This window comes from Neoarius graeffei, chromosome 3, assembly GCF_027579695.1.
Source record: "Neoarius graeffei isolate fNeoGra1 chromosome 3, fNeoGra1.pri, whole genome shotgun sequence".
NCBI classification, from domain to species: domain Eukaryota; kingdom Metazoa; phylum Chordata; class Actinopteri; order Siluriformes; family Ariidae; genus Neoarius; species Neoarius graeffei.
In genome coordinates, this window is record NC_083571.1 from 15,379,092 (window position 1) to 15,392,706 (window position 13,615).

Here is a 13,615-nt window from a genome sequence, read left to right on the forward strand (position 1 = left end):
GAGACTGTAGGTTACTGTGAGACTGTCATTTACCGTGAGACTATAGGTTACTGTGAGACTAAGTTACTGTGAGACTGTAAGTTACTGTGAGACGAAATTATTGTAAGACTAAGTTACTGTGAGACTGTAGGTTACTGTGAGGTTACTGTCGGTTACCGTGAGACTGTCGGTTACTGTGAAACTGTCGGTTAATGTGAAACTGTAGGCTATTGTGAGACTGTAGGTTATCGTGAGACTGTAGGTTACCATGAGACTATAGGTTACTGTGAGACTATAGGTTACTGTGAGACTGTAGGTTACTGTGAGACTAAGTTACTGTGAGACTAAGTTACTGTGAGACTAAGTTACTGTGAGACTGTCGGTTACTGTGAGGCTGTAGGTCACTGTGAGACTGTCGGTTACTGTGAGGCTGTAGGTCACTGTGAGACTGTCGGTTACTGTGAGACTGTCGGTTACTGTGAGACTGTAGGTCACTGTGAGACTGGAGGTGACTGTGAGACTGGAGGTGACTGTGAGACTAAGTTACTGTGAGGTTACTGTCGGTTACCGTGAGACTGTCGCTTACTGTGAAACTGTAGGTTACTGTGAGACTGTAGGTTACTGTGAGACTAAGTTACTGTGAGGCTGTAAATTACTGTGAGACTGTAGGTTACTGTGAGACGAAATTATTGTGAGACTGTAAGTTACTGTGAGACTCAGTTAAAAATATTTTTAAAACCACCAACCCCTCTTTGAAAACCATAGACCTTGTTGTTTATATCAAAAGGAGACAAGACCATTAGGAGTGGCTACTTCTAACTGACCTGTTTTCCTTTGAGCAGAGCGAGGATGGGAACCAGCAGGGTCTCGACAACAGGGATCTGGTAGATGCACTCCATGGCACATTCAGTGCGTTCACTCAGGGTCCTCAGGACCTCCATCACCAGAGTAGTGGGGGAGAGCGAGTCTACACAACCTTACACAACACAATCCCGCATTTTGTCACCATGTCCACTGGGAAGTGAGCCGTAACATAATGAAGTACATATGAGCCAAGATATGGATGGAGCTATAAATGGTGCAGTGACTGATCAAACACAGTCACCACAGAATTGAATCTCTTTAGCCACAGAATCCTTGGCTATAACTTTTCATCTACCTGAGCACTTGGCACAGAAATCTTCTACTTTTTTTTTCGATTTTCAAATGTCAAATCACAATTTCCTCATATACATATTTTAAAGTTTCAATTTTTAAGCCACAAAAATGTTTTCCATCACTGTAATTTACCTCAATTTAAATAAATAAATAAATAACAAACTGCTCCCTTCAAAGCAGGCCAAATATCACATGGCTTCATAGTCAACAGCTGCATTTGAAACATCCGTGTTGCCACTCTGCCGTGGTAGACAGATGTCTCATACCGGTAAGGCACCTTCAAGAGCATTCATTTCGAATAACCTTATAGGATAGCATTTATAGTAATGTGTGACATCAGGACGGCATTAGCTAGATAGCTAAGAGATGCCTCACAAACCAAATCAAACAAATTTAATCGGTTACAGTCATGAGGTTAGAAGATAGTATAATGTTTATTTCAATGCTTCCTACATTTGTATACAAATACACTTTTCTGTGAAGTTCGGTCTGCCAACTTTTTTTTTTTAGTTTTTCTGTGACTTGAGGGCACTGCGGCACATAGCACGTGACGTCACGCTTATTTTTCAAACCAGAAGTTGGCCATGTTGGATGATAACAACAACCAAGTTAGCGGTGCTTCACATGTGAGCTGCTGCAATGTTTTGTGATTTCCTTTTGATTTCATTGCCTTTGAAGAAAGATAATCCTTCTTGTGTGTGATATAATTGCGGTACTAATGCTACTCATGACAAAGAGAAGCAGTTCTTCAGAATTCCCAAAATAATTAAAACTGGCGACAAAACAAATGAAGAACTGTCCAGAGAATGCCGTGTGTACGCTGTGGTTCAAACACATGCATTGTAAGGACTTAACTGGGGAAAAAGCTAATTACACCCACGTGTGTGGTGACCACTTTACATCTGGTAAGAGTTCACTGCTAATTAAAGCTGTGTTTTCTGCTGATTAAATTGAACTTTTGAGCTTTAACACAAACACTCTGCTTCTCACCTTGGAGGAGCACTGGCAAACTTGCACGATAAAACAAATCCAGATTGGGAGCCAACACTCAAGTTAGGACACGATAAGTTGATGAAAACTCATCTCGCAGTATCAAGAAGCAACAGGATAAATTAAAGATCTGCCAAGAAAGCCAGATTAGAAACAGCGCAAAACTGAGCGAGTTTGGATACACAAGGAGAACAATGTTGGTCAACTTTGCCAGGTGAGATTTAGCAATGCTGTTCCAGTAATCCAGTAACTTCATTTTACTTATGCACTTTTTTTTTGTAGAATGAGATAGTTCACGCTGGTAATCAATCTTTGGTAATGAGGCTAAATCCTCTGTATAATCAGACGGCTTTAACATATACAGGTCAAAGCCACAAATTTCAACTTTTCTTCTGAATCTTGACTTGGCAGACCACTCCAGAGAATCATAATATTTCGAGAAAGTTGGAGATGCATCACAGTTATTGTTCGCACGAGACGGCATTCTGGATTTGTATATCATCCAACATGGTGGCAGATACAAACATTACACTATTTTGTCACGTGGTTGCACATGAAGAATAGGCAACATCAAGGATATGCTGACGATGCCTTCAATTGGCAGTTTGAAGGCATCTCAGAAGACATGAAATGAGAGTTTGCTCAGTTTCCAATGGTACTTGATGCCTTGCTGTCATATGAGACACCCTCCTGAGACAACATTGTCCCTGGTTGGAACACGCCCACTGTGTGTGCTCCCTACATAGTATATAACATAATGATTCTGTACACTATACTTAGTGTACTTCTTACAAAATAGAACTCAAATTGAGATTCAGCTACGAAAGGTTGCACTCAAGCTTCTCTATATTGCATGTTCAAAAAACAAAAGTATTGGCACCACTGGCTTGGTTCAGGTCGCTCGCAGCCTTTAAAACAAACTTGGTCTGTCTTATGCTCTACTTGATTAAGAAGATATACAGTAGAAAATAAAATCAGCAGCAATATTTTCCTATTCGTTCCTGTTAATATTCACCACCACACAACCTCTGGCGAACTCTTCTTCATTTCAGCGAAATCAACACCTTGACTTGTCCAGAACATGGACAACCCTGGATTTGGGTTCATGACCAGACTAAGACACCCAGGGAGACTTTAGAAATCAATACACCTTTACTCAAGCTCGCAAAGATGTTTTTGATTCAGCTCATTAAAGATTAGCACAAGGCAGGGTTAATGAATCATAGCTTAACGACTAGTATTGATTTACTCCAGAGGAAGACAGTGAGCAGTATTGATGAAATTGAACGGACATAAAATGGCCATAAAAACCAAAATGAGCAGGGTGTGGGCCAGACAAGGAAGGCGTCCTCCAGACTCATTTTATTACTTACAAAAGACCATAAAAATACCTTCTTCAGTGGAGCTAATAATTTCACAGGACTAGAATATAAACTCAAACTGATATACTTATCTCTACATACACACACCCTGGAGTTCATTTAAACTGGTTAAGGAGGTGAGACGTGATTCAGTAAGACACACCTGTGTGATTCAAATCAGAGTGATGTGTGTTTGGGTGCTGATACATGATGTTAATCAGTATCACCACCAAGTCACTCAGAGTCACAGGATCTGGAGCAGATAAAAGAAGATAAATTAGATGAAGTCTGACTAAAATATTCAGCATTCACATATTTCTATCCTGCATGTTCAAGATAGTCTTAAGATAAAGTGTTAAGTTATAAGGAAATTCTGGTGTAGAAGGACATAATGGTTACATTCAGATTTAAGGCCTGGTCCCACAATACCGATAACTATAACTACAACTATAACAATAACTATAAACTGCAGGGGACTGATTTATTTATGTGCTTGGTGGTCACACCAGACCAATGATACCTATAGCCCAGGCCTGGGTTTATCCGTATCGGTGAGATTGCTTCTGGAGCGATTTTTCCAGGCCTGGACCTGACCAGATAAATCATCTGACCAAGCAGGTAACTGTTTACATGTGATGTTGTCTGAGCACATGCTGTTTTTCCCAAAGATTTTTGTACATCCTTGTTGCATCATGAAGTCACGGAATACAGATTCACAGAAAAATATATATATAATACAAAGCACAGATCTTTTATTCACGGACGTGATTTTCTGTGAAATATCAATAGTAAGTTAATAAAGTAAACATATAAATGCAGGTAAGATATTTTAATTCTGAACTTCGGCAGTCCAAACATTTAATCATTTTAGGCTCCTTAATATTTTACCTGTGCTGCATCATCTGTATGAAATCGGTAAACAATCTATAATATGCTGAAACATCCGTGACTGATTCGTAAATTATTAGCATCCGTATTAAAATCCATAACCACTCCGTATTTTGTACCCTTTTTTATTATATTTCCGTAGTCCATGACCTAACCATATTAAATCAACCACTGGAGTATGTGCCTGGGTTGTTTTGAAGTCCAAGCTGTGCAGTATGATCCGGAATAATGTGCGACTCCTTGGAAAAAACTTCCATGACTACTCCTAAGTTGCATGCATTTATTTCCCGGAGTGTCAGGACCAACTGATATTATAGTCGGGATTATAGTTGTAGTGTTTCTGCTCCAGACTGGAACTAAATTCAGGCAGAGGTATAGTTATAGTTATCAGTGTGGCCCTTAGTCATTCATCCAAAGTGACAGGATACAACTGAGATTTGGGGTTTGAACTTCTGGCCAAAGCCATAACCACTGAGCCATGGCGTGATGCCATACTGACCTCTTCTCTTCCTCACTTTAATGGGGAAAAGCTTTCTCCCATTGGTGTACATCAGAAGCCTCCCAAGCACACACAGTGAGTGTACGAAATGAGCGTACTCCAGCTCCTTAGCGCTGTAACAGCTTCTCTGAACAGAGCCTGAAGACACAGGACACAGAACAGTACAGCTCATTAATTTTACTTCTGTCTTTCTATTAAATTTCCCTACAGCAGCACAGCTGTGACAGCAGCTCCATCTGCAAGACAAGTCACGGACATTAATGCACTCGTTCAACGATGAGGTGCTGTGCGAATCCTAAGTACGACCCCAAAGTTGATTAGTTTCCAATAACAGTACATCCTGAAGTGGTTTATTCTTCTTATATGACAGCAATATGCCAAACCAAACAACATATTATTTATTAAGAATAACACATTGATTACCTCACCTATGACGGAGTAAGCAAGGTGAGGTACTGTAACCAGTGCGGTTTGTTTGTTTGTTTGTCTCTCTGTTAACAATCTAGTGTCCAGACGGTTGTACCAATTGGCTTCAAATTTTCAGGGTAGGTGGGCAATGGTCTGTAGATTACCTGATTAAATTTTGGGGGTAATTGGGTCAAGGTCACTGGAAAGGTGGAAACACTGGAAATAACATTTTCCATTATAATTCAAAAATGGTTGCCGAGAGACAGATGTTTACTATTATGCGTATATAGGAACTCCCATACGGCCTTTCATTTGGCACCATGATCTCTGACCTTGAAAGGTCAAACTCAAGGTCATGGATTTTCAGAGAGCTGTAACTTGAAAACGGTTGATGGTAGACAGAAATTTACCGTTATCAATTTATAGGAACTGCCATATGGGCTTTCATTTGGCACCATGATCTTTGACCTTGAGTGACCCTGAAAGGTCAAACTTAAGGTCATGGGTTTTCAAAGGGCGATAATTTTAAAATGGTTCATGATAGCCAGATGTTTACCGTTATCAACTTATAAGAAGTGCCATATGGGCTTTCAGTTGCCGCCATGACCTTTGACCTTGAATGACTATGACATGTCAAACTCAATTATTGATATTACCATTATCAACATGTATAAAATAAGTGCTGCTGGGTGAGGTTTGTTTTGCCTGGCAACACTTGTTTATAGTTACATTTACAGGCAAATCTGATCCTTTTCTTCAAACGTGATACAGATTTGGTACTTGCATGGCTGTGTGTACAGCAAAAAAAAAATAAACACTCTGAATCTGACATTTCAGTTCAGATTTGGGATTCTTTCACATGTAGTACTGAAATGTGATACATATTCAAAACCTGGCAATGTAACCTCGTCTGAACAGGTTTATCAGATTATTATTCATGCGACTTTGTCAATTCAGCTCAACATTCATCATAATTTTATGATACCGGGAAGGAAAGATGGGGAGGATGACAGTGAATTAGTGAATTTCAGTGGGATTATAGTGAGGAAACCACCATCATAAATATTTGTGGTGATGTTGTTATACAAGCAAAATTAGAAGGCACATACTTGTATCTCAACTCACTCTGTCTTTGAAGCGATTTCAAAAGAAAAGAGATTTTAAAGGAGAACTGAAGGCAAATTTTTTATTATCAAAATTCTATTTCTCATTTTATTAAATATAGGAATGCATTTTTGATAGCTATTTTATCACTGCTATAGCAAGTTATGAGTGTTTGAAATATACTATGTAATATATCAGTCCATATGTCAAAGCAATGGCCGTAAACGAGATTCGTTGAGACCTGTGCGAGACATCGTAGGACGGAAGTAAAACGTACAGCAGAAGTCAAAGTGACCAACATCTGCCAACGTTGTCAAAAGACGCGTGCGCCCTCTTTTGAAAGCTGATGTAGCCGGAAGTTTTATTTGTTTTGATAGCAATCAGGAAAGTTTGAAAAAAGTAGGCAGTAACAGTCATTTTAACTTGTTTTTGTGTAATATTTCATTTGGAAAACAGTTTTCAAAATGGCAGCACTGACACAGGCTTGCTCATTGGGGATAGATTAGGGATAAAATCAGCTCATGTTTTAAGTCGTTCAAATTCTGTAAAGCTGCTTTGCGACAATGTTTATTGTTAAAAGAGCTACACAAATAAACTTGACTTGACACCTGGCTGACACTTCATGTTTTGAAGTCTCACATAAGTCTCGTGAAGATCTCGCGGATAAGTGGCGCCTGCCATGGACTAAACGAACTAAATTCAACATGGCTAAAAAACTAATAGGCCGATAAGTATAATATTTAATTGCAATTAGTTGCCAATACAAGTCACGATATAAAGTTACTAAAACTGAAAACGTAATTGAATAACGTTAATTAAGAAATAAAGCAAGTTTAAAAATGACTTTAAAGAAACCAAGGACATGAACCAATGAAGTGACCATGGCTAAATAACATGCCCTTTTTAAAAAAAAAATAAACAATCATGTGCAATTTCCTTGAACGGGAAATCCAACTTGGACCTTTCTAATGAACTAATGTTTTTTTTTTATAATCGTTTTAATGTGTATGATTTTAATGAGGAGCTTTCTGCTTTTAAAAATGTTGATCTTAACCCTGTACATAATAATGTGTCTATTAATAAGTCCACAGTCTTAAAACTTTTCCGTGGTGTCAAAGACAGGAAAAGTCACAGCCCTGATGGTATCAGAGGTCGGGTTCTGAAAAATTGTGCCATGCAGCTGGCAGACATCTTTTGTTTTATTTTCCAGCTGTCTTTACAGCTGCATAAGGTCCCTTGTCTTTGGAAGAACTTAATAATTGTTCCTGTGCCTAAGAGCAAAACTCCAAAGACACTCAATGACGTCAGGCCAGTGGCACTCACCTGTTTAGTCATGAAAACCTTTGAGAAGCTAGTGAAGAATACATTCTTGGACACCGTACAGGATAAGTTTTGACCCTGTCTAGTTTGCTTATACTGTAGGTCAGGCAGAGGTATGGATGCTTTTAAACATGGTTTTTAAACATCTGGAAGGAGCCAAGTCCCTCGTCCGTCTACTTTTAATGATTTTTCCTCTACTTTTAACTGCATCCAGCCCCATGTTTTAGCAGACAGGTTGAAGAGCATTCACATCATCAGCCTGATTTGCTGGCTGATGGACTTTTTAACATAGAGGTCACAATGGGTAAGGGTGAATGGCGTTTTATCAGATGTCCTTTTCTCCTCCCTCAGGGCTGCATCCTCTCCCCTCTTTTATTTGTTTTATACACAAATGCCAAAGCCATCATGATGGGCTCCACATAATCAAATCTGCAGATGATTCTGTTATTGTGTCCCTCCTCAGCAGTGATGACACTGAACACGGTCTTGTAGTGAGTGATTTTACTGACAGGTGCAAATCATCATTTTTAAACATCAACATGACAAAAATGAAGGAGATGTGCACTGATTTTAGGAAAAAATCCAACTGTCATCTCACCTGTTGTGATGGACAATCAGGCTGTTCAAGTGGTGCAGCAGTACAAATATCTCAGTGCAGTGATCGACAACAAACTGTGCTTTGAGCCCCATGTTGACGCTGTGTGTAAGAAAGCACATCAGCGTATGTGCTTTTATCATAAGCTTTGCAGTTTTAATGTTGACACTGTTTTTATGAAAATGTTTTATTGAATCTGTTCTTATTTTTTCTTTTATCTGCTGGCATGGGTCACTTTCTGTTAAACAGAAAAATTGCCTGCGGGATATTGTGAAGGTGTACAGCAAAACTGCAGGAACATCCTGAATGACCTCAATTACTTATATAAGGTCAGATCTTTGAAAAAAGCCAGATCAATCTTGGCTGATCTGAGTCATCCCCTGTGGTGTGAGTTTATGCTGTTACTGTCAGGGTGCAGATACAGTCTGCTAAGGTACAGAACTAACAGGTTCAAACTGTCACTTAGTCTTTTAAATGACTCTTAAATCATAACTTGTGTTGTTATTGTTGTTGTATTTATTTGTTTGATGTTTGTTTTTTACTCCTGGCTGTGCATCTAATTGCCCTCCAGGGATAATAAAAAAAACCTTGAACCTTGAACCAGTGTTGTAGTCGAGTCACTAAACCTCAAGTCCAAGTCCAGTTTCAAGTCCTCAGTGTTCAAGTCCGAGTCAAGTCCAAGTCATTAAAAAACATTTCGAGTCGAGTCCGAGAACAAGACTCCAACCGCACCATTTGACAGTGGCTGTTTGAGTCCCATTAACATTAGTTTGCTCCTGAACATGCTATATGAACAGGTGAATGTGCATTCTCTTTGTCAGGGAGTGTGAAGTATCCCGTCAGAGATGGTTGGGAGACGGATGTAAGTGCAGAAGGTGTGTTTATTAATACAAGTGAAGACAGGTAAACAATCCAGAACAGCAGGCAAACTCGTAAAACGGTGAAAGAGGCAATAGGTTGAGCGAGGCACAAACAGGCTATCATAGACTTGGCAGACTTAAAGACGAGAAACAGGAAATCAGGGACCAGGAAACTAAACAAGGAAATAAGGCTTAGTAATGTGTCAGCAACGCAACTCAATACTTTGCAAAGTAAGTGTGTTTTCACAGTTTTTATATAGGCACACTGATTGCGCCTTAATTCTGTGGAGGTGTGAGTCATTTACGGTGCGCGCGCGAGAGTCCACTTGGTGTGTGCGCTGTCCGGAGTGCACCCGAGAGTCTATCTGATGCACATGCCAAGGTGCGCAGGTGTGATACTCTTGCACGAAATTACTACAAAAATAATTAATAAATATCTTATGCCAAATTATTATGGCATGTTACAAAAAAATAAAGAAAAAATCAGAGTCCTCGTCTCCAATTTACGAGTCCTAATGCAGTTAATGCATGAGTCCAAGTCATCAGTGCTCAAGTCCAAGTCAAGTCACGAGTCCTTAAAATTAGAGCACGAGTTGGATTCGAGTCCGAGTCCTGGACTCGAGTACTACAAGCTTGCCTTGAACCTTCCCTAGCCTGCTTCTCTCTTTTTTCTCTGAAACTTGTCATCTTACCCAAGATGTCCCATGGTAAAAAACTTAAAGTTAGTTGCTTAACATCTAACTGTAAAGCACAGACACTGAAGACTCTTCCAAAAAATTTTACACAAACATCTCCTCACAACAAATAGCAACAACCTATAGCAACAATTACACAACATCTGCCATACAAGGTATAAGGTCCTGTCTAAAATTGTTATGATAGAAACGATAATGTACACACTATGGTCAAAAGTATATGGACACCTGACCTACACACCCATACGTATGTGTATGTGGTTCTTCCCCAAAGTGTTGCCAGAAAATTTCAAACACACAGTTGTATAGAATGTCTTTGCATGCTGTAGCTTTACAGTTTCCCTTCACTGGAACTAAGAGGCATGAACCTGTTCCAGCACGACAATGATCCTGTGCACAAAGCTCCATGAAGACCTGGTGTGTTAATGCTGGATTGGAAGAACTTGAGTGTCCTATGCAGAGCCCTGACTGAACTCAACCACACTGAACACTTTTGGGATGAACTGGAATGCAGACTGACTCACTCAAGCTCTTGTGGCTGAATGATCACAAATCCCCACAGCCACACCCCAAAATCTAGTGGAAAGCCTCGAAGAGAGGGGGTTATTACATTACAGGCATTTAGCAGTCGCTCTTATCCAGAGCAACATACAACATACCCAGAGTACCCTGGGGAGCAGTTGGGGGTTAGATCCCTTGCTCAAGGACACGTCAGGCATTCCTGCTGGTCCAGGGAATCGAACCAACAACCTTTTGGTCGCAAAGCTACTTCTCTAACCATTAGGCCATGGCTTCCCATTATAGCAGAAAACCTGGAACTGGATGTTCAAAAAGCACACACGGGTGTGATTGGTCATCAGATGTTCACATTACAGTACTTTTGGCCAGATCATATATAAGAACAAGTACACTAATATAAGCCTGTGATTTGACTTGACAGCACAGCTGTTATAGAAAATGAATCAACACCTTCTGACCAATCAGAATCAAGAATTCAACAGTGCTTAGATGTAATGTGAATTTACTACGTAAACAATAAACCACTGTCAGCTGTTTAACCTTTAGTAGCACTTTAAACAGGCTTTTATAAATAAACAGAGCTATACAGAAATCCACTATGTTGCTGCAAAGCACTTTTTGGGTCATGCAGTTCTAAACCAAGGCCAAGACCAAGGTTTCATCACGCAGCAGCTGCAGAGTCAACGTAAGCAATGTTTCCACAATCAACACACCTCCCCGCTTCAAGATATCAAATTAGTCGACATGGCTCTGCTTGTGCAATTTCCGGTTTCGGTGTTTCACCAAAGAAGTGCAAAATGGATTTCTGAAAGCATCCATCGGTTCCAATCTGACTCGTATGTTTTTCTAATGGAAAGAAATTACAGTTTTATTTGAATATAAATTCTACGACCCCCCCAAAAAAATCCAAACTACATACAGTCTGTGGAAAAATACAAACTAGACTGTGTGGAACAGCCATGTGAACTCACGTGGCCTCTGTGTTATCTATGGGAACATGATAGAGTGGCACTGAGCCTCACAGGATCAGGCAGGAACTGCACGTACAGGGACACAAAGCAAACGTTGGCCGTTAACCGGGACTTTAGAGCTGGATTGCTTATTCAGCACAAGGCAGAAGGCAAATAAAGATAGTGATGTACGAGAAGGAAATGATAAGAAAACATTCAGTATTCTATAACAGTGTCAAAGTCACCAGTGAGAAACTGGTGCTAATTAGCACTTCAAATCATGCTGCTAATTTATACTTGGTTTTGGGAGGAAAAGACGTCTGAGGGAAATGTTGATCTTTCTAACATTTATATCTCGTTTCTCCCATCAGCCCATCTTCACATTGTTCATACAAGAGCCTCATCAGCTATCTATGTTCAAGCTAGATAAACACTGAGCGTAAACTAGCTAAATGGCTACAGCTAAGTAGCCATTTAGCTAGTTTACGCTCAGTGTCCTTACTTTCCAGTGATTTAGTTGTTTCACAACTCCAAAACCAAAAGTATTATGTTCACTCACCAAAACTGGATCATGTACAGTATATCTAATTGTTTAAAAAAATCATAGATGTGATGCTATTTTGAACAATCAGTCATCATATAAGGAGGGAAATGCTAATAAAGCAATTTATTTATTTATGTTAAAGTCAGGTTCATTTATGTTCTCTTTTTGGGATCTAAACTCCATGATTGGATGAAACATTAGCTGCTCTCCTTGATAGCCATTCTCCAGACACTCGATATTTATGCTCTGCATATAAATCTTTAGCTCCTGTCAATGAACAAACTCCTAAAATGTATTACTGAAGTACATTTTACGCACATACCAATCTGCTGATGCTCCATAGAATGCGTGATCTCCAAGGTTCCCTCTCTGATGGCATCACAGGACTCCAAATAATGAATGCACTGCTGAAGAGCCGTAACAATCTGAAAGGAAAACAGAGCATTCGTAACCTCCAGGAAATACAGTTCAAGTCCCTTTCCCAGCAAAATACTCTAACCCCTTGAGAAGTCCATGATAATACAGAAACAATTAAAATATTCATTTTTATTCAGTCAGTTATGTAGTTATGTATTTATTACATGCATCGTGTATGTGGGAATGTTGTGCTTATGTTACTCATGGCTCTGTTCAAACCAGATCATGTGACACTAGGTGGCCTATCGGAGGACGGCAGATGTTTGTGGACACCTGACTATAACACTCGTATGTCCTTGTTGAACATCCCGTTCCAGATTTATTCTCCTTTTGCTGTTATAATAAGCGCCACTCTTCTCTTCTGGGAAGGCTTTCCACTGGATTTTGGAGTGTGGTTGCGGGGATTTGTGATCATTCGGCCACAAGAGCGTTAGTGAGCTTTAGTGTGGAAACATGGGGTGCAGTCAATGCTCCAGTCCATCCCAAAGGTGTTCAGTGGGGTTGAGGTCAGGGTTCTGTTCAAGCCACTCGAGTTCTTCACTCCAACTTTGGTAAACCATGTGTTCATGGAGCTCAGCTTTTGGAAACAGTTTGGGCACGAACCAGATGTAGGTGTGATGGCCATACAGTGCATCTTACTAAACAAATTGTGGGATCTGCATTTGAACAACCACTAAACATACTGCAGTGCACTAGGGGGTGATAATCAACTGCAAGGGCTTATATGGAGGATGCACCATGTAAATGGATTTTTTTTAATGTGTATTGTTGACAGTGAGATTTTCAATGTGGATATGTTTTATAGAGTATTTAAAGAAGGAACTTCAGGCTGAACTTCAGGGTGTTAACGGTGACTCTGCTTCATGTTGGACCATTTCACTGCATCTTTGTTGATTATTGCCTTTTATTACATCCACATTCACTGGATATGAGCAATCACATGCTCTGATTAGCTACTCTACTACTAGGCTATCAGATCATATACTGTGAGTAGAGAAAAACAAAATGGCAGAGCATGTTGCTGAACCAATCGAGGATGAAATAGAAACTCTAAAACAAAACCCGAAAAAAATGCAAAAAAAAGAACAAAATACGGAATGAAAGTATTTGATGGTAAGAACATATCATTTTTTTATTTTTCAAGAATTATTATTATCGCATTTTTCACAAATTGCTCCTGTCATTTCGCCAGTTTATTTACATTCTAAGCGGAAATTATTTTGTCGGATGTTTTGTATAAAGTTTTTATTGATCGAATTTACAAAAAATAAAAATGCTCTGTTTCTCAAAATCCAGTGAATGTGGAACAAATAAAACAGTTATTCCAC

At 39.5% G+C, this 13,615-nt stretch overlaps 1 protein-coding gene across 4 annotated transcripts in view; it reads right to left on the reverse strand.

Moving 5' to 3' along the window:
• Positions 1-13,615, reverse strand: part of tbc1d32 (TBC1 domain family, member 32) — a 194,471-nt gene that overhangs the window by 158,676 nt on the left and 22,180 nt on the right. For all 4 annotated transcript variants that reach the window (XM_060916426.1, XM_060916427.1, XM_060916430.1 and 1 more), the window contains 4 exons: positions 12,193-12,295; positions 4,876-5,013; positions 3,652-3,741; positions 804-955 (listed from right to left, as the gene is read on the reverse strand). In XM_060916426.1, coding sequence (XP_060772409.1) covers positions 804-955; positions 3,652-3,741; positions 4,876-5,013; positions 12,193-12,295 — 483 coding nt within the window. The remainder of the gene's footprint in view (positions 1-803; positions 956-3,651; positions 3,742-4,875; positions 5,014-12,192; positions 12,296-13,615) is intronic.